This window comes from Orcinus orca, chromosome 1 (assembly GCF_937001465.1).
Source record: "Orcinus orca chromosome 1, mOrcOrc1.1, whole genome shotgun sequence".
NCBI lineage: Eukaryota > Metazoa > Chordata > Mammalia > Artiodactyla > Delphinidae > Orcinus > Orcinus orca.
Window position 1 is genome coordinate 155,147,645 of NC_064559.1, and position 26,996 is coordinate 155,174,640.

A 26,996-nucleotide genomic window follows, 5' to 3' on the forward strand; every position below is an offset into this window, starting at 1 on the left:
TGTTTTTTTGTTTTCTTATTATTAAGGATCAAAAGATATTTGTATATTTTGGACAATAGTCCTTTTTCAGATGTATCTTTAGCAAATGTTTCCTTCCAATATGTGGCTTGTCTTGTTATTCTTTTGACATTTCTTTTTACAGAGCAGACATTTTTAATTTTAATGAAGTCCAGCTTATCTATTACTGTTTAATGGATTGTGCTTTTGCTGTTTCTAAAAAGTCATTGCCATACCCAAGGTCATCTAAATTTTCTCCTATGTTTTATTCTAGGAGTTTTCTAGTTTTGCTTTTACTTTTAAGTCTATAATGAGTTTTAGTTAATTTTTCTGAAGGATGTAAGATCTGTGTATAGATTTTTTTTTGCATTTGGATGTCCAGTTGTTCCAGCACCATTTGTTGAAAAGACTATCTTTGCTCCATTTGTTTTTTTCCATTCCTTTTACAGAGATCAATTGATTATATTAATGTGGGTTTATTTCTGAGCACTCTATTTTGTTCCATTCACATTGTCTTGATTACTATAGCACTGTAGTAAGTCTTCAAGTTGAGTAGTGTCAGTCCTCCGACTTTGTTCTTTGTCTTCAATATTGTGCTGGCTCTTCTGGGTCTTTTGCCCCTTCACATAAACTTTAGAATCAGTCTGCTGATATGCACAAAATAACTTGTTGGGATTTTGATTGGGATTGCGTTGAATCTATAGATCAACTTGGGAAGAACAGACATCATGACAATGCTGAGTCTTCCTATTAATAAACATGGAATATTTCTCCATTTATTTCATTCTTTGATTTTGTTCATCAGAGTTTAGTAGTTTTCCTCATAATAGATTTTGTACATATTTTGTTAGATTTATTACTATTCCATTTTTGGGGTGCTAATGTAAATCATATTGTTTTAAATTTCAAATTCCTTTGTTCATTGTTGGTGTACAGGATAGAGATTGACTTTTGTGTATTATTAACCTTGTACCCTGCAACCTTGCTGTAATCACTTACTAGTTCAGTAGTTTTTGTTAATTCTTTCGGATTTTCTATATAGATGATTATGTCATCCGAGAACAAAAACAGCTTTATTTCTTTCTTTCCAATCTGTATTTCTTTTATTTCCTTTTTCTTATCTTACTGCATTAGCTTGGACTTCCAGTAGGATGTTGAAAAGGAGTGATGAAAGGGGACATCCTTGCCTTGGTCCTGATCTTAGTGGAAAATCTAGTTTCTAGAAGAAAACCATTAAGTATGTTAGCTGTAGGTTTTTATATTCTTTGTCAAGTTAAGTTCCTCCTCTATTCCTAAATTACTGAGAGTTTTTATCATGAATGAGTGTTGGATTTTGTCAAGTGCTTTTTTCTGAATCTGTTGATATGATCAAGTAATTTTTCTTCTTTGGTCTGTTGATGTGATGGATTACATCAATCAATTTTCCAACGTTGAACTAGGCTTTGTATACCTGGGATAAACTCCACTTAATTGTGGTGTATAATTCTCTTTATATACAGCTGGATTTGATTGCTAATATTTCGTAGAGGATTTTTGCATCTGTGTTCATGAGAGTTATTGGTCTGCCATTTTTCTTTCTTATGGTGTTTTTGTCTGTTTTTTGGTATTAGAGTAATGCTGGCCTCAAAGTATGAGTTAAGAAGTATTCCCTCTGTTTCTATCCTCTGAAAGATATTGCAGGGAATTGGTGTAATTTTCTCCTTAAATTATTGGTAGAACTCAGTGGATCTATCTGGGCCTGGTGCTTTCAGTTTTGGAAGATTATTAATTATTGATTCAATTTCCTTAATTGATATTGTCTATTTCTTCTTGTGTGAGTTTTGGCAGATTGTGTCTTTCAAGGAATCGGAAAATTTCATCAAGGTTATCAAATCTATTGGCATAGAGTTGTTCATAGTATTCCTTTGTTATCTTTTTTGAAAAATAAATTTATTTATTTATGGCTGCATTGGGTCTTTGTTGCTGCGTGCAGGCTTCCTCTAGTTGCGGTGAGCGGAGGCTGCTCTTCGTTGCATTGCGCAGTCTTCTCATTGCGGTGGCTTCTCTTGTTGCGGAGCACGGGCTCTAGATCTGCAGGCTTCAGTAGTTGTGGCTTGTGGGCTAAGAGCGCAGGCTCAATAGTTTTGGCGCACGGGCTTAGTTGCTCCGCGGCATGTGCGATCTTCCTGGACAAGGGAACGAACCCATGTCCACTGCATTGGCAGGCGGATTCTTAACCACTGTGCCACCAGGGAAGCCCTGCTCTAATTCTTTTTTATTTTACTATTTTTCATTGAGATATAATTGACGTATAACATTGGTTTCAGGTGTACAACATATCAATTAGATGTTTGTATATATTGTGAAATGGATCATGATCATGATCATAAGTCTAGTTAACATTCATCACTGTACATAGAAAAGTTTTTTCTTGTGATGAGTACTTTTAAGATCTACTCTCTTAGCAACATCCAAATATACAATACAGTATTATTAACTATAGTCACCACTCTGTACATTACACCCCCATGCCTTATTTATTTTATAGAGGGAAGTTTGTACTTTTTAACCCCCTTCACCCATTTCACCCACCCCTCACTCCCTTGCCTCTGGCAATTACCAGTCTGTTCTCTGTGTCCGTGCTCTCTCTTTCTCTCTCTCTTTTTTAGATTCCACATAGAAGTGAGATCATAAGGTATTTATCTTTTTCTGTCTGGCATATTTCATGTAGTATAATAATCTTAAGATCCATCCATGTTGTTGCAGATGGCAAGATTTCATTTTTTCATAGCTATATATTATTACATTATGTATATATAACACATTTTCTTTACCCATTCATCCCTCAAGGAACACCTAGGTTGCTTCCATATTTTGGCTATTGTACTCATTTTGCTATGAACATGGGGGTGCATATATCTTTTCAAGTTAGTGTTTTGCTTTTCTTAGTATAAATACCTAGAAGTGGAATTGCTGGATGATATGGTAGTTCTATTTTTAATTTTTTGAGGAACCTCCATACTGCTTTTCATAGTGCTTACACCAATTTACATTCTCACCCATGGTGCACAAGTGTTCCCTTTTCTCCACATCCTTGCCAACACTTATTTTTGTATTTTTGATAATAACCATTTTAACAGGCATGAGATGATATCTCATTGGGTTTTGATTTGCATTTCCCAGTTGGTTAGTGATGTTGAGCACCTTTCACGTACCTGTTGGCTATCTGCATGTCATCTTTGAAAAAAGTCTATTCAGGTCCTCTACCCATTTTTAAAATTAGGTTGTTTGTTTTTAATGTTGAATTATATGAGTTTTGTGTATATTTTAGATATTAACCCTTTATAAGATATATTGCTTGAAAATATCTTCTCCCATTCAGTAAGAGGCCTTTTCATTTTGTTGATAGTTTCCTTTGCTGTGCAAAACTTTTTAGTTTGATATACTAGTCCCATTTGTTTATTTTTGCTTTTGTTTCCTTTGCCTGAGGAGACATATCCAAAAAAGAATTACTAAGACCAGTGTCAAAGAGCATAACTTCCTATGTTTTCCTCTAAGAGTTTTATGATTTCAGGTCTTACATTCAAGTCTTTAATCCATTTTGAGTTAATTTTTATGTATGGTGTAAAATAGTGATCTAGTTTCATTCTTTTGCCTGTGGTTGTCCAGTTTTGTTTTGTTTTTTTGCCGTACACGGGCCTCTCACTGTTGTGGCCTCTCCCATTGCGGAGCACAGGCTCCGGACGCACAGGCTCAGCGGCCATGGCTCACAGGCCCAGCTGCTCCGCGGCATGTGGAATCTTCCCAGACTGGGGCACAAACCCGTGTCCCCTGCACTGGCAGGCGGACTCTCAACCACTGCGCCATCAGGGAAGCCTGGTTGTCCAGTTTTTACAACACCATTTACTGAAGAGATTTTTCTTTCCCCATTGTATATTCTTGGCTCTTTTGTTACAAATTAATTGACAATATATATGTGGGTTTATTTCTGAGCTCTCAATTTTGTTCCATTGATCTATGTGTCTGTTTTTATGTCAATAGCATACTGTTTTAATTACTATACTTTGTAATATAGTTTCTTTTTCTTTTTCTTTTTGGCTGTGTTGGGTCTTCGTTGCTGCACGTGGGCTTTCTCTAGCTGCAGCGAGCAGGGACTACTGTTTGTTGTGGTGCGCAGGCTTCTCGTTGTGGTGGCTTCTCTTGTTGTGGAGCACAGGCTCTAGGTGTGTGGGCTTCAGTAATTGTGGCATGTGGGCTCAGTAGTTGTGGCATGTGAGCTCAGTAGTTGTGGCTCACGGGCTTAGTTGCTCAATGGCATGTGGGGTCTTCCTGGACCAGGGATCAAACCCATGTCCCCTGCATTGGCAGGTGGATTCTTAACCACTGAGCCACCAGGGAAGTCCTGTAATATAGTTTCAAATCAGAGAGTGTGATGCCTCCAACTTTGTTCCTTGTTACACAAGATTGCTCTGGCTGTTTGGTTTTTCTTGTGGTTCCATACAAATTTTAGGACAGTTTGTTCTATTTCTTTGAAAAATGTCATTGGAATTTCAATGGAGATTGCATTGAATCTGTGGAGTGCCTTGGGAAATATGGACATTTAACAATACTGATTCGTCTAATTCACGAGCATGAAATATCCATTTATGGATATTTATTTGTGTCTTCCATTTATTTGTGTCTTCCCATTTATTTGCGTCTTCTTCCATTACTTTCATTAATGTCTTGTGGTTTTCAATATAGAGGTCTTTCACCTTGGTTAAATTTATTCCTAGGTGGTGTTTTTTTGGGGTGGGAGGATGCATTTGTGAATAAGATTTTTTTCTTTATTTCTCTTTGTGATAGCTTGTTATTGGTGTATAGAAATGCAGCAGATTTTTGTGTATTGATTTTGTATCCTGTAATTTACTGAATTACTTTATTTGTTCTAACAATTTTTTGATGGAGTTTTTAGGCTTTTCTGTATATAATATGTCATCTGCAAAGAGTGACAGTTTTACTTTTTTCTTTCCAATTTGGATACCTATTTCTTTTTCTTGCCTATTTTCTCCGTCTAGGACTTCCAATATTATGTTGGATAAAAGTGGAAATTGTGGGCATCCTTGTCTTGTTCCTGATCTTAGAGGAAATGCTTTCAGCTTTTTATTGTTGAGTATGATGTTAGATGTGGGCTTGTCATATATGGCCTTTAATATGTTGAAGTCTGTTCCCTCTATACCCACTTTGTTGACAGTTTTTATCATAAACGGATGTTGACTTTTGTCAAATGCTTTTTGTCCTCTATGATCATATAGTTTTATGCTTCATTTTGTTAATGTGCTATATCACACAGACTGATTTGGGGATAAAAACTTATGCTTGATCTCATTCTAAAGTTCAATGTTTTTATTCTCTTTTCCCATCTTATGTTTTTGATGTCACATTTAATATCTTTTTTTTTTAACATCTTTATTGGGGTATAATTGCTTTACAATGGTGTGTTAGTTTCTGCTTTATAACAAAGTGAATCAGTCATACATAAACATATGTTCCCATATGTCTTCCCTCTTGCGTCTCCCTCCCTCCCACCCTCCCTATCCCACCCCTCCAGGCTGTCACAAAGCACCGAGCCAATATCCCTGTGCCATGAGGCTGCTTCCCACTAGCTATCTACCTTACTACGTTTGTTAGTGTGTATATGCCCATGACTCTCTCTTGTCCTGTCACAGCTCACCCTTCCCCCTCCCCATAACCTCAAGTCCGTTCTCTAGGTGGTCTGCGTCTTTATTCCTGCTTTACCCCTAGGTTCTTCATGACATTTTTTTTCTTAAATTCCATATACATGTGTTAGCATACGGTATTTGTCTTTTTCTTTCTGACTTACTTCACTCTGTATGACAGACTCTAGGTCTATCCACCTCATTACAAATAGCTCAATTTCGTTTCTTTTTATGGCTGAGTAATATTCCATTGTATATATGTGCCACATCTTCTTTATCCATTCATCCGATGATGGGCACTTAGGTTGTTTCCATCTCCGGGCTATCGTAAATAGAGCTGCAATGAACATTTTGGTACATGACTCTTTTTGAATTTTGGTTTTCTCAGGGTATATGCCCAGTAGTGGGATTGCTGGGTCATATGGTAGTTCTATTTGTAGTTTTTTAAGGAACCTCCATACTGTTCTCCATAGTGGCTGAACCAATTCACATTCCCACCAGCAGTGCAAGAGTGTTCCCTTTTCTCCACACCCTCTCCAGCATTTATTGTTTCTAGATTTTTTGATGATGGCCATTCTGACTGGTGTGAGATCATATCTCATTGTAGTTTTGATTTGCATTTCTCTAATGATTAATGATGTTGAGCATTCTTTCCTGTGTTTGTTGGCAGTCTGTATATCTTCTTTGGAGAAATGTCTATTTAGGTCTTCTGCCCATTTTTGGATTGGGTTGTTTGTTTTCTTGTTATTGAGCTGCATGAGCTGCTTGTAAATTTTGGAGATTAATCCTTTGTCGGTTGCTTCATTTGCAAATATTTTCTCCCATTCTGAGGGTTGTCTTTTGGTCTTGTTTATGGTTTCCTTTGCTGTGCAAAAGCTTTGAAGTTTCATTAGGTCCCATTTGTTTATTTTTGTTTTTATTTCCATTACTCTAGGAGGTGGGTCAGAAAGGATCTTGCTGTGATTTATGTCATAGAGTGTTCTGCCTATGTTTTCCTCTAAGAGTTTGATAGTTTCTGGCCTTACATTTAGGTCTTTAATCCATTTTGAGCTTATTTTTGTGTATGGTGTTAGGGAGTGATCTAATCTCATACTTTTACATGTACCTGTCCAGTTTTCCCAGCACCACTTATTGAAGAGGCTGTCCTTTCTCCACTGTACATTACTGCCACCTTTATCAAAGATAAGGTGTCCATATGTGCATGGGTTTATCTCTGGGCTTTCTATCCTGTTCCATTCATCTATCTTTCTGTTTTTGTGCCAGTACCATACCGTCTTGATAACTGTAGCTTTGTAGTATAGTCTGAAGTCAGGGAGCCTGATTCCTCCAGTTCCTTCTTTCGTTCTCAAGATTGCTTTGGCTATTCGGGGTCTTTTGTGTTTCCATACAAATTGCAAAATTTTTTGTTCTAGTTCTGTGAAAAATGCCAGTGGTAGTTCGATAGGGATTGCATTGAATCTATAGATTGCTTTGGGTAGTAGAGTCATTTTCACAATGTTGATTCTTCCAATCCAAGAACATGGTATATCTCTCCATCTATTTGTATCATCTTTAATTTCTTTCATCAGTGTCTTATAATTTTCTGCATACAGGTCTTTTGTCTCCTTAGGTAGGTTTATTCCTAGATATTTTATTCTTTTTGTTGCAATGGTAAATGGGAGTGTTTTCTTGATTTCACTTTCAGATTTTTCATCATTAGTATATAGGAATGCCAGAGATTTCTGTGCATTAATTTTGTATTCTGCCACTTTAGCAAATTCATTGATTAGCTCTAGTAGTTTTCTGGTAGCATCTTTAGGGTTCTCTATGTATAGGATCATGTCGTCTGCAAACAGTGACAGCTTTACTTCTTCTTTTCCGGTTTGGATTCCTTTTATTTCCTTTTCTTCTCTGATTGCTGTGGCTAAAACTTCCAAAACTATGTTGAATAAGAGTGGTGAGAGTGGGCAACCTTGTCTTGTTCCTGATCTTAGTGGAAATGCTTTCAGTTTTTCACCATTGAGGATGATGTTTGCTGTGGGCTTGTCATATATGGCCTTTATTATGTTGAGGAAAGTTCCCTCTATGCCTACTTTCTGCAGGGTTTTTATCATAAATGGGTGTTGAATTTTGTCAAAAGCTTTCTCTGCATCTATTGAGATGATCATATGGTTTTTTTCCTTCAATTTGTTAATATGGTTTATCACATTGATAGATTTGCGTATATTGAAGAATCCTTGCATTCCTGGAATAAACCCCACTTGATCATGGTGTATGATCCTTTTAATGTGCTGTTGGATTCTGTTTGCTAGTATTTTGTTGAGGATTTTTGCATCTATGTTCATCAGTGATATTGGCCTGTAGTTTTCTTTCTTTGTGACATCCTTGCCTGGTTTTGGTATCAAGGTGATGGTGGCCTCGTAGAAGGAGTTTGGGAGTGTTCCTCCCTCTGCTATATTTTGGAAGAGTTTGAGAAGGATAGGTGTTAGCTCTTCTCTAAATGTTTGATAGAATTCGCCTGTGAAGCCATCTGGTCCTGGGCTTTTCTTTGTTGGAAGATTTTTAATCACAGTTTCAATTTCAGTGCTTGTGATTGGTCTGTTCATATTTTCTATTTCTTCCTGATTCAGTCTTGGCAGGTTGTGCATTTCTAAGAATTTGTCCATTTCTTCCAGATTGTCCATTTTATTGGCATAGAGTTGCTTGTAGTAATCTCTCATGATCTCTTTTATTTCTGCAGTGTCAGTTGTTACCTCTCCTTTTTCATTTCTAATTCTATTGATTTGAGTCTTCTCCCTTTTTTTCTTGATGAGTCTGGCTAGTGGTTTATCTATTTTGTTTATCTTCTCAAAGAACCAGCTTTTAGTTTTATTGATCTTTGCTATTGTTTCCTTCATTTCTTTTTCATTTATTTCTGATCTGATTTTTATAATTTCTTTCCTTCTGCTAGCTTTGGGGTTTTTTTGTTCTTCTTTCTCTAATTGCTTGAGGTGCAAGGTTAGGTTGTTTATTCGAGATGTTTCCTGCTTCTTAAGGTGGGCTTGTATTGCTATAAACTTCCCCCTTAGAACTGCTTTTGCTGCATCCCACAGGTTTTGGGTCGTTGTGTCTCCATTGTCATTTGTTTCTAGGTATTTTTTGATTTCCTCTTTGATTTATTCAGTGATCACTTCATTATTAAGTAGTGTATTGTTTAGCCTCCATGTGTTTGTATTTTTTACAGATCTTTTCCTGTAATTGATATCTAGTCTCATGGCGTTGTGGTCAGAAAAGATACTTGATACAATTTCAATTTTCTTAAATTTACCAAGGCTTGATTTGTGACCTAAGATATGATCTATCCTGGAGAATGTTCCATGAGCACTTGAGAAAAATGTGTATTCTGTTGTTTTTGGATGGAGTGTCCTATAAATATCAATTAAGTCCATCTTGTTTAATGTATCATTTAAAGCTTGTGTTTCCTTATTTATTTTCATTTTGGATGATCTGTCCATGGGTGAAAGTGGGGTGTTTAAGTCCCCTACTATGAATGTGTTACTGTCGATTTCCCCTTTTATGGCTGTTAGTATTTGCCTTATGTATTGAGGTGCTCCTATGTTGGGTGCATAAATATTTACAATTGTTATATCTTCTTCTTGGATCGATCCCTTGATCATTATGTAGTGTCCTTCTTTGTCTCTTTTAATAGTCCTTATTTTAAAGTCTATTTTGTCTGATATGAGAATTGCTACTCCAGCTTTCTTTTGGTTTCCATTTGCATGGAATATCTTTTTCCATCCCCTTACTTTCAGTCTGTATGTGTCTCTAGGTCTGAAGTGGGTCTCTTGTAGACAGCATATATAAGGGTCTTGTTTTTGTATCCATTCAGCTAATCTGTGTCTTTTGGTGGGAGCATTTAGTCCATTTACATTTAAGGTAATTATCGATATGTATGTTCCTATTCCCATTTTCTAAATTGTTTTGGGTTCGTTATTATAGGTCTTTTCCTTCTCTTGTGTTTCTTGCCTAGAGAAGATCCTTTAGTATTTGTTGTAAAGCTGGTTTGGTGGTGCTGAACTCTCTCAGCTTTTGCTTGTCTGTAAAGGTTTTAATTTCTCCATCAAATCTGAATGAGATCCTTGCTGGGTAGAGTAGTCTTGGCTGCAGGTTCTTCTTCATCACTTTCAGTATGTCCTGCCACTCCCTTCTGGCTTGTAGGGTTTCTGCTGAGAGATCAGCTGTTAACCTTATGGGGATTCCCTTATGTGTTATTTGTTGTTTTTCCCTTGCTGCTTTTAATATGCTTTCTTTGTATTTAATTTTTGACAGTTTGATTAATATGTGTCTTGGCGTATTTCTCCTTGTATTTATCCTGTATGGGACTCTCTGTGCTTCCTGGACTTGATTAACTATTTCCTTTCCCATATTAGGGAAGTTTTCAACTATAATCTCTTCAAATATTTTCTCAGTCCCTTTCTTTTTCTCTTCTTCTTCTGGAACTCCTATAATTCGAATGTTGGTGCTTTTAATGTTGTCCCAGAGGTCTCTGAGACTGTCCTCAGTTCTTTTCATTCTTTTTTCTTTATTCTGCTCTGCAGTAGTTATTTCCACTATTTTATCTTCCAGGACACTCATCCGTTCTTCTGCCTCAGTTATTCTGCTATTGATCCCATCTAGAGTACTTTTAATTTCATTTATTGTGTTGTTCATCATTGCTTGTTTCATCTTTAGTTCTTCTAGGTCCTTGTTAACTGATTCTTGCATTTTGTCCATTCTATTGTCCATTCTATCTCCAAGATTTCGGATCAACCTTACTATCATTATTCTGAATTCTTTTTCAGGTAGACTGCCTATTTCCTCTTCATTTGTTAGGTCTGGTGCATTTTTATCTTGCTCCTTTATCTGCTGTGTGTTTTTCTGTCTTCTCATTTTGCTTATCTTACTGTGTTTGGGGTCTCCTTTTTGCAGGCTGCAGGTTCGTAATTCCTCCTGTTTTTGATGTCTGTCTCCAGTGGCTAAGGTTGGTTCAGTGGGTTGTGTAGGCTTCCTGGTGGAGGGGACTAGTGCCTGTGTTGTGGTGGATGAGGCTGGATCTTGTCTCTCTAGTGGGCAGGTTCACTTCTGGTGGTGTGTTTTGGGGTGTCTGTGGCCTTATTATGATTTTAGGCAGCCTCTCTGCTAATGGGTGGGGTTGTGCTCCTGTTTTGCTAGTTGTTTGGCATAGGTTTTCCAGCACTGTGGCTTGCTGGTCATTGAGTGAAGCTGGGTGCTGGTGTTAAGATGGAGGTCTCTGGGAGATTTTCGCCGTTTGATATTATATGGAGCTGGGAGGTCTCTTGTTGACCAGTGTCCTGAAGTTGGCTCTCCTACCTCAGAGGCAGAGCCCTGCCTCCCGGCTGGAGCACCAAGAGCTTTTTATCCACACGGCTCAGGATAAAAGGGAGAAAAAGTAGAGGGAATTAGTAGAAGTATGAGGAAAGAAAGAAGGAAAGGAGGGTAGGAAGGAAGGAAGAAAGAAAGAAAGAAGCAAAGAAGGAAAGAAGGAAAGAAAGGAGGGAGGGAGGGAGGGAGGAAGGAAGGAAGGAGGGAAAGAAGGAAAAAAGACAGAAAGAAAGAAGATACAGTAAAAATAAAATAAAGTATAATAAAGTTATTGAATTAAAAAATTCTTATTTAGAAAAAAAAAAGGGACGGATAGAACCTTAGGACAAATGTTGGAAGCAAAGCTATACAGACAAAATCTTACACAGAAGCATACACATACACCCTCACTAAAAGAGGTAAATGGGGAAAAATCATAAATCTTGCTGTCAGAGACCACCTCCTCAATTTGGGATGATTCGTTGTCTAAAGGAGGGAAGGAAGAAAGGAAAGAAAGAAAGAAAGAATGAAGGTAAAGTATAATAACGTTATTAAAATTAATTATTAAGAAAAAAATTTTTTTTAAAAAAAACATGGACGGATAGAACCCTAGGACAAATGGTGGAAGCAAGACTATACAGACAAGATCTCACACAGAAGCATACACATACACATTCACAAAAAGAGGAAAAGGGAAAAAATCATAGATCTTGCTCCTAAAGTCCACTTCCTTAATTTGGGATGATTGGTTGTCTATTCAGGTATTCCACAGATGCAGGGTATATCAAGTTGATTGTGAAGCTTTAATCCGCTGCTTCTGAGGCTGCTGGGAGAGATTTCCCTTTCTCTTCTTTGTTCTCACAGCTCCCAGGGCTGAGCTTTGGATTTGGCCCTGCCACTGCGTGTAGGTCGCTGGAGGGCGTCTGTTTTTTGCTCAGACAGGATGGGGTTAAAAGAGCCGCTGATTGGGGGCTCTGGCGCACTCAGGCCGGCGGGGAGGGAGGGGCACGGAGTGCGGGGCGGGCCTGCGGTGGCAAAGGCCAGCGTGACTTTGCACCAGCCTGAGGCGCGCTGTGCGTTCTCCCGGGGAAGTTGTCCCTGGATCCCGGGAACCTGGCAGTGGCGGGCTGCACAGGCTCCGCGGAAGAGGGGTGTGGAGAGTGACCTGTGCTCGCACACAGGCCCCTTGGTGGCGGCAGCAGCAGCCTTAACGTCTCCCGCCGGCCTCTGGGGTCCGCGCTTTCAGCTGCGGCTCGCGCCCGTCTCTGGATTCCGCGCTTTCAGCCGCGGCTCGCGCCCGTCTCTGGGGTTCGCGCTTTTAGCCGCGGCTCGCGCCCGTCTCTGGAGTTCCTTTAAGCAGCGTTCTTAAACCCTCTTCTCACGCCCCAGGAAACAAAGAGGGAAGGAAAAGTCTCCTGCCTCTTCGGCAGGTGCAGACTTTTCCCCGGACACCCTCCCGGCTAGCTGTGGTGCACTAACCCCTTCAGGCTATGTTCAAGCCGCCAACCCCAGTCCTCTCCCTGCGCTCCGTCCGAAGCCGAAACCCGAGCCTCAGAGCCTCAGCTCGCAGCCCCGCCCGCCCCGGCGGGTGAGCAGACAAGCCTCTCGGGCTGGTGAGTGCCGGTCGGCACCGATCCTCTGTGCGGGAATCTCCCCGCTTTGCCCTCCGCACCCGTTGCTGTGCATTCCTCCGCGGCTTCGAAGCTCCTCCCTCCGCCTCCCGCAGTCTCCGCCCGCGAAGGGGCTTCCTAGTGTGTGGAAACTTTTCCTCCTTCACAGCTCCCTCCCACTGGTGCAGGTGCCGTCCCTATTCTTTTGTCTCTGTTTTTTCTTTTGCCCTACCCAGGTACGTGGGGAGTTTCTTGCCTTTTGGGAGGTCTGAGGTCTTCTGCCAGCCTTCAGTAGGTGTTCTGTAGGAGTTGTTCCACGTGTAGATGTATTTCTGGTGTATCTGTGGGGAGGAAGGTGATCTCTGCGTCTTACTCTTCCGCCATCTTCCGCCTTCTCCACATTTAATATCTTTTTATTTTATGTATTCATTGACTAATTATTGTCATCATAGCTATTTTTACTATTTTTTCTTTTAATCTTCATACTAGCTTAAAAGTGATTAATCCACTTACTATATATTTACCTTTTCAGTGAGACTTGTTCTTTCATGTTTCCTTGTTACTAATTAGCATCCTTCCTTTTCAGCTTAAAGAAGTCCCTTTAGCATTGTTTTCAAGAGGGTATTAAATCGTTTATTGGTTACACATGATAAAGGATGATACACAAGCTTCATTCCCAACTATAACTTTATCTGGTACCATAATTCAATTTAGATATATTGCATAGGATGTGCCAAGAAACTCCATGACTTTGCTTGGGTGACCCTTTTAAAGGTGAACTCCAGGTCACAACACAGTAACTGTCAGTTCAACTACACCAAGGTTTCTGAAGACAATGGCTTCTCCATCCAAGCAGGTTGTAAATAAATTTCACATGGAACCTGGCATCACCCTGAAGGAATGCTAACTTCACACTGTTGGGGTAGTTTACCAAAATGGCTTCAGAGTAGACTAACTACTTTACATAGCACATTTTAAAAAGACACATTTATTCAGTGTCGTGATCAGACTATTACATTTAACAATCAACAACATGGGTGCAAAAAACAAAAAATCTATATTAAAACCCTTTGTTGGAATGCTTTATACTTTCCACAGAACAGAAACTAAAATAACCTGTTATACAATTAGTCATAAATACAGTCCTCGAGCTTTTTTTTGCCCATACACATGAGTATTGTCTAAAACACGTCTTCTTTGTAGCAGCTAGGCCCTGCCACCACTGTGCTTGGCTGAGTTCACAAATCTGTTGTAACCTGTAGTTTCCCTGTCACTTCTCTGGTCTCCTCTCCTGCTAAGCTTTGTTTCCTGGCAGCAACTAAAACCTTCTGCCACTGCCATAGCTACTGATGCTGCTGGAACCACCATAGCCACCTTGGTTTTGTGGTTTGGCAAAGTATTGGCCCCTACCACCATAGGGCCCAGAACTTTTGCCTCCAAAGTTTCCTCCTTTCATGGGTTCAAAATTTGAAGATTAATTGTTATAATTGCCAAAATCATTGTAGCTTCCGCCACCTCCAAAACTGCTTCCATCATTACCAAATCCAATATAGCCATCCCCACTGCCACCATAGCCACCACCACATCTGCCACCAAAGCCACCTTGACCACTGACGTTTCCTCCACGACCAAAGCTGTCATTCCCTCCAAAACCCCCTCGACGACCACCACCAAAGTTTCCAGAACCACTTTGACCTCTTTGGCTGGATGAAGCACTAGCCACCTTTTCCTTAGATAGGGCTTTCCTTACTTCACAGTTGTGGCCATGCACAGAGTGGTATTTCTTTTTTTTTTCTTTTTGCGGTACGCGGGCCTCTCACTGTTGTGGCCTCTCCCGTTGCGGAGCGCAGGCTCAGCGGCCATGGCTCACGGGCCCAGCCACTCTGCGACATGTGGGATCTTCCCGGACCGGGGCATGAACCCGTGTCCCCTGCATCGGCAGGCGGACTCTCAACCACTGCACCGCCAGGGAAGCCCTGGTTTCCTCTTATTAGGAACTCTGGGCTTCCTGGATCTGGATGCCTATCTCCTTCCCAAGGTTAGGGAAGTTTTCAGCCATTATGTCTTCAAATAAAATTTCTTCTTTCCCTTCTTTCTGTTCTGTATTTTTCATCTTTGTTCTCTTTCCTTCTCAGTTTTGGAGATTTCTGTTGAGATTTCTTCAAGCTGAGAGATTCTTTCCTCAGCAGTGTTCAGTGTACCAATAAGCCCATCAAAGGCATTCTTCTACAGTGTTTTTGGTTTCTCACTTTTCTTTTTGGTCCTTTTTTTTATGATTTCCATCTCTCTGCTTACATTGCCAATCTGTTCTTGCATTTTGTCTACTTTATCCATTAGAGCCCTTAGCATATTCATCACAGTTGTTTTAAATTCCTGGTCTAATAATTCCAACATCCCTGCCATGTCTAGTTTTGATGCTTGCTCTACCTCTTCAAAATTTTTTTTATCTTTTAGTATGATTTGATTTATCTTTTAGTATGATTTTTATATCTTTTAGTATAATTTTTTATCTTTTAGTATGATTTTTTTATCTTTTAGTATGATTTATCTTTTAGTATGATTTTTATCTTTTAGTATGATTTTTTTATCTTTTAGTATGATCTTTTAGTATGATACATATGATACATGATGTATCAGGTAAAAGGAGCTGCTGTAAATAGGCCTTTAGTACTGTGGTGGTAAGGTGTGGAGGAGGCAGGCATTTTAGTCCTTTGATTAGGTTTCAGCCTTTCAGTGTACCTATTCCTGTGGACTATGAACTTCACAAATGTGTCTCAGTTTTTTTCCCCACCCTTAGGTAGGACAAGACGTCTCCAGTGTGCTGGTGCTGGGTATTTCCCTTCCCACAGGTCAGTTAGGCTCTGAAAAGACCCTGGCAGGCTGTTCTCTGCTGAACTAGTTTATTCTGAGGGCAGGCATTGTTAAGAACAGAGTGCTCTGGTATATTTCAGAATGGTTCCTTTTCCCCTTCCCCTACCAGAAGCATGAGGGATTTTTTTTTTTTCTCATACTCACTCTGGGAATCTGGTCCAGCTCCTGGAGATAAAGCTCACAAAATGCAGGGGCTTCCCTATGACTGGGCCCCTTAGAGTTTTTAACTCTCAGACTTGTCCACACTGAACCTGCACCAATTCATCATTTACAGTTCAGGTTTTCCTACCCCAGAACTGGTTCCCACAGCAGTTTCTACTTCTGAGTCTCTGCTGCAGTAAACTGTGACTCTCCAATCTTAGAGGCAGCAGTTCTTTTCCCTGTGTCCTTACCTCTTTTTCAGATCCAAGAAGAGGTGTTGATTTTTCAGTCTGTTTAATTTTTTACTTGTTGTTAGTACAGAATGGCAACTTCCAAGCCCCTTAACTGTGGAACTGGAAACTCTGAGTCCCATCTTCTTAACCTGAGGACAGAATGCTCAGGTGAATCTGCCCAGATCCTTCTCTGTATCTAGCTGGGTTTTACCATTCTTAATATAGTCCCTACTCTCCTTTCCAGTAGGTCTCCTTAGGTAAGTTGAGGAAACTCATTTCACTTCACAGACATGTTCTGTTTTACCATACTCCTGAGAGCAGCAGAGAAGTCATGGTGAACAGAAAACACAAAGCAGCCCACTTACCCTGACCATGTTTTCAGTGGACATTCAGTGCCTAGCTTGTCAGGTGCTGTTAGTGGGTTAAGCTCTGTGTTTCCAAGGACTTACTCATGGTCTCACCCTGTGATTTCCCTCTAAGTGTCTCTTATAAACTCTCAAAGAAGCTGAAGTCAGATTATGGCCCAGATAGTTCTGCTTGTCTTCTCTTGGGAGTCCTCATCTAATTGTCCTCATCTAATAGTGGTTTTGTTTTCTCCTTATGCATCTGTGTTAGTGTTTGCTATTCTGTTTTTTTAACTAGACAGTGTATTATCTAGGTATACATTGTTTGATGGTTGATGGGCTTGTTAGTTCCTTGGCAATCCCAGCCTAATTTATGGACATCAAAGTGGTCTTGGTGACCAAAGACAGACCCAAGCAGAGAAATGCAGGTGCTGGTAGTTGGGAGATTGGCAAGTAATAGCTGATGCAGAATGGATACATGCAGGACCCCAATAGCATTTGCCATAGGAGAAAAAAACCTTAAAACAAAGCAAGAGAATGATCAATACAAAAGTTACGCAAAGTGAATACTTCTTTTGGAGGTAGCTCGAAGGAAGGGGCCTATGATGGGAGAGTGTCCAGGGGGCTTCTAAGCATCTAAGGATGTTCTATTTCTTATACTGGTTTGTGAGTACATGGTATTAATTCTTAATTCACATATATGTGTTATACACTCTTCTGTGAAGGTATATATTTCACAATAAAGGTTTTATTAAAATAATGGGTATAGCACAGGGAACTCTACTCTGTAATGGCCTATATGGGAAAAGAATCTAAAAGACAGAGGATATATGTATATGTATAACTGATTCACTTTGCTGTACACCTGAAACTAACACAACACTGTAAATAAACTATACTCCAATAAAAATTTTAAAAATAATGGTACAATTTATATTAAAGAATTTGATACAGACCAAGTAAGTATTGAGATTTTATGGATCAATAAAAAAGCATGTCTTCCTTGCCTGATTTTGGTTGAAATTGAAAGAGATTCAGGAGTCACAGAGAAGGAAATAAAAGTAGTACCTTTATTACTGATGAAGTTAATTGAAAAATGTAGCCTTAAATCCACAGCTAAGTGGACTTGCTGTTTTCCCCTCCAGAATAGATCTTACCAATAGTAATTGGCACAGCTAGAAAAGCACAGACCTCCTCTGCATGGGTGAGAACAGACCAGAATGCATGCTTTTTGCAAGTGAGCAGGCTTAACAAAAGAATCCAGAAGTGGCTGAGCTGCAATTCTTTCTCCTAAACTCTCCTATAGGATTAGCCATTTCTCTTTCCCTGGCAATTAGTGAATGAGGGACATAGAGAAGCCAGAAATGTCAATTTAGCTGAAGTTGCCTCTGTAAAGATTCACAAAAACTGAGGAAAAGTTTTCCCACCTAACAGTATACATACAATAATTTATTACAGAAGTGTCATTTCAAAAAAATGGATAATTCAATAAATGTGTTAGTGTTCCTGGCTAACTTTTGAAAATACAGTTAAATCCTAAAACTCAGTAGATTTCATAAAGACAGTTTGTTTTCTATGTATATTATACTACAATAAAAATTCTTTTAAAAAAGTATGTGTGATATGAGCTCATTTTTATTAAAAATATGCATTTATATTTGTTCATATACAAACACATATATATTTATGTCAGTCTGGAAAGACATGCATGAAAATGTTAGCAGTTATTATTTCTAGGTGATGGAAATGTAAGTCTTACCTTTTCTTTTACAGTAAGCATGTCCTTTTACTCAGCTAAAATAAAATTATTTTTCTTCCTTTTTTTTTTTTTTTTTTTTTTGCGGTATGCGGGCCTCTCACGGTTGTGGCCTCTTCCGTGGCGGAGCACAGGCTCCGGACGCGCAGGCTCAGCGGCCATGGCTCACGGGCCCAGCCGCTCCGCGGCATGTGGGATCTTCCTGGACTGGGGCACGAACCCGTGTCCCCTGCATCGGCAGGCAGACTCTCAACCACTGCGCCACCAGAGAAGCCCAAAATTATTTTTCTATAAATGTTACGTGGCCAATTGTTACTCTTTTATAGTCTGAATTAAACTAGTAGATAGAAACAATGTTTTAAAACTTGTAACAACTTTACACAATCGTACACACAGAAATGCTCAAAACATACATATAGTAGGGAATACTTTTTTTTCTGATAGTAATTAAAATAAGATTTCTTTAATAGTGTATGACAGTATAAAACTGGGAAGTCACACTCATTATTTATTATTCTACCTTGTACATGATATTATGGCATGTACATAATATCTGTTTCTTAGGTTTTCTGTTTCTTAGGTTAATTTTTATTCCAGTGAACAAATGTAATGATGTTACCTAAACTAAAATTACCAATGAATGTTATTTGTTATCTTTAAAGAAGAAACAACTTTAAATCACCAAAACATCTTACATTGCTCATTTATAACTTGTATATTTATTTATGTAACAATTATCTTATTAGTGACCATGTAACAATATATTTCTGTATGCTCAACTTCCTAAACTTTTAGTTAACGGAAGAAAAAGAAGGTTAGGTAATTCAAAATTCAAAGAAATAATTTCTTTCTAAGGTCTTTTACTTTGTGACCATGGAAATTGTACCCTTTTCAATTCAGCAAAATATACTAGGTATTTATTTACTCTGTGCATGACTTTGTTACATACTATCAAGATAAGTTCATTAAGATAGAAATGTTATTATGAGATGTGAATTAACATTCTTACTAATTGAAAAAATTGTTAAATACCAGAGCTCTTTCATTCCACATCATGAAAATAAAAGTTCTAACAATGAAGTAGTTGCATTTATTAGATCTAGATCCTGTTTTGATTTTCAGGGAAAATAACTTTTTATTAAATCATTGTACTTTAACTGAAAGTTTAGTAAGGTTAGCATGTAGGAATATATCATTACATGGTCACTGATACAATAATTTATATATGAGAATTTCATTGTTATATCAGCAATAAAAGGGGTTGGGCACTTTTTATATTTATATATTAAAGATAAATAACATTACCAGTTTTTGTTTGGAGGCCATTGTTATATTTGCTAATTTGATTAAATATAGATAAATTAAACAAAAATTTAAAAAGAGAAGGTAATAACCATACTAGTCTATAAATTTCCTGAGAACAGTCTGTCACTTTCCCAAGTACAATCTTTACACATTAGTATATAGGAAATTTAACTTGATAAAAATGGAATTATATGATTACAAATAAAAAGTACTATAGAATATAGTATGTTATATGTTAACCTTAAGTAAAGCACCTTAAAACCTTATTATAACATGGTTGTCCAGGACCATATCAAGGCAGCCCTATACTGACAGACTAATGAGATTATGTGGCAACAGTTTGGGATAAAGAGAGGAAGGCATGGGGATCAGAATAGATGGTGAGGATTATTTGCAGCTATTACTAAAACATTAAGGTATTTGTAGATGCTAAAAGTGTAATGGCTAAGGATCTCTTAAGGTGTCCTCTTGATTTATTTCTTTTTCATCGTTACCTACTTCCTGCCATTGTTGGAAAACAATAGTATTTTTTCCCTGAACAATAGATTTTCTTATCTTAGATTTTGCTATAACTCGTTATATATAAGCGAAAATATTAGAATTTGGTTCAAAATACTTTGTACCTTTCTGTTTCTTTATTTAGGCATAATGTCCACTGCTTGGGATTTGTACGATTCTTATAATGCTATGGAGCTTTCATCTTTACCAGTAAAAAGATCTACAGTTGATTCAAGTAGTAAAGTAAGCATACCTTCTAAAGACTGGGACCAAAGACTGCCAGGGAGTAATTTAGAAAAAAGTAAGATTTCATTTATTTCAGTTTTTTAAAAATTGGGGTAAAATTGGTATATAACATTATATTAGTTTCAAGTGTACAACGTATAATTCAATCTTTGTCTACACTACAAAGTGATCACCACCATGTCTAGTTACTATCTGTCACTCTATAATTAACCCACCCCCTTTACCCATTTCACCTACCCCCCAACCTCCTTCCCCTCTAACAACCATGAATCTGTTCTCTGCATTTATGAGTTTGGTTTTTGTTTTGTTTTTTACATTCCACATATGAGTGAAATCATATGGTATTTGTCTTTCTCTCTCTGACTTATTTCACTTAACATAATACCGTGCATTTCCCTGATAATTAGTGACGTTGAACATCTCATGTACCATTTGGAAAAAATGTCTGTTTTGCTTATCTGTACATTTTTAATCAGATTTTTTTTTTTTTTTTGCTATTGAGTTCTTTGAGTTCTTTATATATTTTGGATTAACCCCTTATCAGATATATGGTTTGCAAATATTTTCTCCTATTCAGTAGGTTGTCTTTTGATTTCATTGATGGTTTCCTTTGCTATGCAGAAGCTTTTTAGTTTGATGTAGTACCACTTGTTTATTTTTGCTTTGGTTGCTTTTGCTTTGGAGTCAGATCTAAAAAATCAATGCCAAGACCAATGTCAAGAAGCTTATTGTCTATGTTTTCTTCTAGGAGATTTATGGTTTCAGGTCTTATGTTTCAAGTCTTTAATCCATTTTGAGTTAATTTTTACGTTTGGTGTAAAATAGTAATCTAGTATCATTCTTTTGCTTGTGGCTGTCTAGTTCTCCCCACACCATTTATTGAAGAGACTATCCTTTCCCCATTGTATATTCTTGGCTCCTTCGTCATAAATAATTGACAATATATGTGTGCATTTATTTCTGTGCTCTCTATTCTGATTCATTGATCTATGAGTCTGTTTTTATGTCAATACCATGCTGTTCTGATTACTAGTGCTTTGTAGTATAGTTTGAAATCAGAGAGTGTGTACCTCCAGCTTAGTTCTTCTTTCTCAAGATTGCTTAGACTATTCACTGTCTTTTGTGGTTCCACATAAATTTCTGAATTATTTGTTCTAGTTCTGTGAAACCTGCCATTGGAATTTTGTTAGGGATTGCATTGAATCTGTAGACTGCTTTGGGTCACATGAACTTTTTTTTTTTTTTTTTTTTTTTTTTTTTTTGCGGTACGCGGGCGTCTCACTGTTGTGGCCTCTCCCGTTGAGGAGCACAGGCCCCGGATGCGCAGGCTCAGCGGCCATGGCTCACGGGCCCAGCCACTCCATGGCATGTGGGATCTTCCTGGACCGGGGCACGAACCCGCGTCCCCTGCATCGGCAGGCAGACTCTCAGCCACTGCGCCACCAGGGAAGCCCCACATGAACATTTTAACAATGTTAATTCTTCCAATCCATGAGCATGGACTACCTTTCCATTCATTTGTATCTTTTAAAATTTCTTTTATTAGTGTCTTGTTATTTAAGATTTTTTGGAATGTTTTCATGTGACATTTTTAACAAATTCTTTTGTAGTAGTTACAATATTTTCTTTCTGGTGGAACATGAAAAATACAACTTTTACTTAGAAATATCATTGTTACTCTTTCACATAGTCTTGAACTTTGAACTGAAAATTTTATTTTTTCTTGGATACCTGTCAAGAGTTTCAAAGATCGTATCTTTCTCTGTCGCTTCTTTACTTGCTCTTAAGCTCTTTTTCATACATGTAGGTTCCACAGTTTTCTCTCTCTCTTTCTATACGTTAGATAACTTGTAAGAAAAATAAAATATGCAAGCTCTGTGACAACATAAAATGGAGATACGTTAACAACAATGGCTTTTAATTGGGGACAATTTTACCTTTCCTAGGGGACACTTGGCAATATCTGAAGACATTTTTGGTTGTCATGACTATGTTGACAGTTTGGGTAGATGCCAAGGATACTGCTAAAATTTCGTCAATTCACCAAACAGCCCCACAACAAAAAAAATTATCTGGCCAAAATGTCAATAGTACCAAGGCTTGCAAATCCTGCATTACAAATTTAGCTTTTAGTATGTTAAGTTTTAAGATTAAATGTTATAATTAAAACCAACACAAAATTGTAATTCTCCAGATATACTGCTATGAAAGAATTTTTACAAAGTTCAGTTATAAGAAGTTTGTTAAGTTCCACTTCTGATTATATTGTGATTATATAATTTTTGTCTCCATATTCTGAACTTCTGAGTCTTTTTCTTCTAGAATTATATTACTACATTTAAGGGATGGTCTTTACTTCAAACTATACTCTGGCAAAGTTTTGTAAAGTTTTGGTAAATTTTCATAAATTGAACTCAAATATTTCTACTCTCACTAATTTTGGCCCAAAGACAAATGTAATATTTAAAAATAGTAAATCAGTAAATATTTTGAAAAGCCAAGTTTAAAAAGAATTGGTAATTTTCAGAAAACAATGACCTTATTTATAATGACTACATACCCTTCAGAGATACAGATTCATGGAACTTATCACCTTATAACTTGCTCTATCATTGTTTCTCAAGTTTAATGTTAAAAATGTCTAAACTTTAGATGTGTTACCTATATCCTTTTGGTTTTTTTAAATGATATTTATGGTATGTAGACTATATCCATATTTTACTGAAAGTTATTTATAATGAACACCAGTTCATTTTCCCAGAGGAAAGTGAAGGGGAAGAATGAATCATTAGTAACCATTAAAGAAACATTTTTTTTTGTTATTTAAGTATTAATGTCCATACAGTAGGTTTGCTTTTAGAAGATTCCAAAAATTGCTAGGAAAAAAATCAATCTTAGACTAAAAATTACATGAGACTTCAAAATATATTATCCCACCCCCATTAAAGCCATTGATCCACAAAAAAGTGTTAGTGGAAGGTCCTACAAGGAAAATGTCTCAAATTGCGGGTCTTTTATTTCATGTGTGTATGGGTGTGCTTTTAAAAGCAAAAAGGGATAATATAATTATATTCAATAACTACAATACAAAGTGAAAATAAATTTTATTTTATTATGATGGCCAGTTAGTGGAATAGGAGACCCCAGAACTAGGAAAAGGGAGAAAATAAAACATAGAAAAATGTATGCAACAGAGCTGAATGATCAGATTTATTGAGAATTAAAGTAATTCAGATAAAAACTAGGACTAGGTCACCTCTAAGGTCCTTTTTGACTCTGAGATTTTGTAATGTAAACACAAAGAGAAGAAAGTTAAATATGATCCATATTGCTTTAAGAAGTATTTCTATTCCATTTAAATTTTGAATGTATGGGTTATATTTTAACCTCTGTTATCATATTCAAGGGAAAAATAGGCCAATAGTTTTCATTTTTGAAAGTGTATAAGGCCATAGCTCAGTTCACAGAGAAAAATTATTTTCTCTTAAAGGCTTTTTTTTTCTTTTGCAGTAGGGTTTTAGATTTTAAAAAATGAGTAGGCATTTTAAGCAAAGGTTTATAGAAAAGTTGAGCAGATAGTACTGAGAGATTCATGTAACTCCATCTCTGTCCCAACTCCACACAAAATTTCCCCTATTTCGAACATCTTGCATTAATGTAGTACATTTGTTACAATTCATAAACCCATATTAATATATTATTATTCATAGTTTACATTATAGTTTAATCTTTGTGCTGTACTGTTCTATGAGTTTTGACAAATGCATAATGACATATTTCCACTATTACAGTTTTACATGGAATAATTTCACTGACCTAAATTTCTCCTGTGCTCCACCTATTCTATCATTCCTTCTTCCCTATACCCCTGGCCACCACTGATCTTTTTATTGTCTCTGTATTTTTGCCTTTTCCAAAATATCATGTAGTTGGAATTGTATAATATACAGCCTTTTCAGACTGGCTGCTTTCACTAAACAATATGCATTTAAGATTTCTCTATGTCTTATCATGACAGCTCATTTATTTTTATCACTGAATAATATTACATTATATGGATGTACCACTGTTTGTTTATCTATTACTTTATTGAAAGATATTTTGGTTGCTTCTAGTTTTTGGTGATTATAAATAAAGCAGCTATAAACATTCATGCGTTGGTTTTTTGTGTGGATATAAGTTTTCAACTCATTTGGGTAAATACCTAGGAGTATGATTGCTGGATCATATAGTGAGAGTATGCTTAGCTTAAGAAACTATGAAACTGTCCTCAAAAGTGGTTGTACCATTTTGCATTGCCACAAGCAATGAATGAGTATTCCTGTTGCTCTCATTCTTGGCAATATTTGATATTGTTACTTTTTTTGGATTTTTAGCTATTCTTTTTAAAATTTATTGACATATAATGGATATAATATTATATCAGGTTCTGTTTTACAACATACTGATTCAACATTTAAATACATTATGAAATAATCACCAGGATATGTTCAGTAACCACCTGTCATCATACAAAGTTATTACAGTATTATAAGCTATATTCCTTATGCTGTATATTACTTCCTTGTGACTTATTTTATAACTGGAAGTTTGTACCTCTTAATCCCTTTTACCTGTTTCACCCAACCACCCACACTCATTTCCTCTGCAACCACCTGTTTGTTCTCTGTATCTATGTCTGTTTCTGGTTTTTGTTGTTTATTTATTTTGGTTTCTTGATTCTACATGTAAGTGAAATCATACAATATTTGTCTTTCTCTGACTTATTTCACTTAGGAAAATGCCCTCTATATTCATCCATGTTGTTGCAAGTGGCAAGATTTCATTCTTTTCTATGGTTTGGTATTATTCCATTATATATATACCATATCTTCTTTATCCATTTATCTATCAATGAACACTTAGGTTGTTTCCATATCTTTGCTATTGTAAGTAATGCTGCTATGAATATTGGAGTGCATGTATCTTTTCAAATTAATGTTTTCATTTTCTTCAGATATATACCAGGCAGTGGAATTGTTGGATCATATGGTAATTCTATTTTTAGTTTTTTGAGGAATCTTCATACTGTTTTGCGTAGTGGCTGTACCAATTTACATTCCCACCAACAGTGCAGGAGGGTTCTTTTTTCTCTACATCCTTGCTGACACTTGTTATTTATTGTCTTTTCTTTCTTTCTTTCTTTTTTTTTTTTTTTTGGCTGCATTGGGTCTTAGTTGCTACATGAAGGCTTTCTCTAGTTCCAGCGAGTGGGAGCTACTCTTCGTTGTGGAGCACGGGCTCTAGGTGTGTGGGCTTCAGCAGTTGCAGAATGTGGGCTCAGTGGTTGTGGCTCATGGGCTTAGTTGCTTTGCGGAACGTGAGATCCTCCTGGACAAGGGATCAGACCCGTGTCCCCTGCATTGGCAGGTGGATTCTTAATCACTGTGCCACCAGGGAAGTCATTATTATCTTTTTGATGTTAGCCATTCTGATAGGTTTCAAGTGATATCTCATTGTAGTTTTGATTTGCATTTCCCTGATCATTAGTAACGTTGAGCATCTTTTCATGTGTCTGTTGGCCATCTGTAGGTCTTCTTTGGAAAAATACCTACTTAGGTCCTCTGCCCATTTTCTAATCTGATTATCTGGTTTCTTGATATTGAGATGTATGTGTTCTTTATATATTTTGGATATTAACCCCTTATCAGATACATGATTTGTAAATGTCTTCTCTTGTTCGGTAGATTGCCTTTTCATTTTGTTGATAGTGTGCTTTTCTGTGCAAAAGCTTTTGAAATTGATGTAGTCCCATTTGTTTATTTTTGCTTTTGCTGCCATTGCCTGAGGTGACAGATCCAAAGTTTTCCTAGCACTGCTTATTGAAGAGGCTGTCTTTTCTCCATTGTATATTCTTACCTCTTTTATCAAAAATAAGGTGACCATATGTGTGTGGGTTTATTTCTGGGCTTTCTATCCTGTTCCATTGATCTATATTTCTGTTTTTGTGCCAGTACCATACTGTCTTGATTACTGCATCTTTGTAGTATAGTCTGAAGTCAGGGAGCCTGATTCCTCCAGCTCTGTTTTTTCTTTCTCTAGATTGCTTTGGCTATTCGGGGTCTTTTGTGTTTCCATACAAATAGTGAAATTTTTTGTTCCAGTTCTGTGAAAAATGCCATTGGTAGTTTGATAGGGATTGCATTGAATCTGTAGATTGCTTTGGATAGGATAGTCATTTTCACTATGTTGATTCTTCCAATCCAAGAACATGGTATATCTCTCCATCTGTTTGTATCATCTTTAATTTCTTTCTTTAGTGTCTTATAGTTTTCTACATATAGGTCTTTTATCTCCTTAGGTAGGTTTATTCCTAGATATTTTATTCTTTTTGTTGCAGTGGTAAATGGAAGTATTTCCTTGATTTCTCTTTCAGATATTTCATCAATAGTGTATAGGAATGCAAGAGATTTCTGTGCATTAAGTTTGTATCCTGCTACTTTACCAAATTCATTGATTAGCTCTAGTAGTTTTCTGGTAGGATCTTTAGGATTCTCTATGTATAATATCATGTCATCTGCAAACAGTGACCGCTTTACTTCTTGTTTTCCAATTTGGATTCCTTTTATTTCTTTTTCTTCTCTGATTGCTGTGTCTAAAACTTCCCAAACTGTGTTGAATAATAGTGGTGAGAGTGGGAAAACTTGTCTTGTTCCTGATCTTAGTGGAAATGGTTTCAGTTTTTCGCCATTGAGAATGATGTTGGTTGTGGGTTTGTCATTTATGGCCTTTATTATGTTGAGATAAATTCCCTCTATGCCTACTTTCTGGAGGATTTTTATCATAAATGGGTGTTGAATTTAGTCGAAAGCTTTTTCTGCATCTATCGAGATGATCATATGGTTTTTTTCCTTCAGTTTTTTAATATGGTGTATCACATTGATTGATTTGCATATATTGAAGAATTCTTGCATTCCTGGGATAAACCGTACTTGATCATGGTGTATGATCCTTTTAAT

At 37.2% G+C, this 26,996-nt stretch overlaps 1 protein-coding gene across 1 annotated transcript in view; it reads left to right on the forward strand.

The window, feature by feature from the left end:
- The window catches only part of DNAI4 (dynein axonemal intermediate chain 4), a 125,304-nt gene that overhangs the window by 42,041 nt on the left and 56,267 nt on the right, over positions 1 to 26,996 (forward strand). The window contains 1 exon segment of the mRNA XM_004286810.3: positions 19,898 to 20,053. Coding sequence (XP_004286858.2) covers positions 19,898 to 20,053 — 156 coding nt within the window.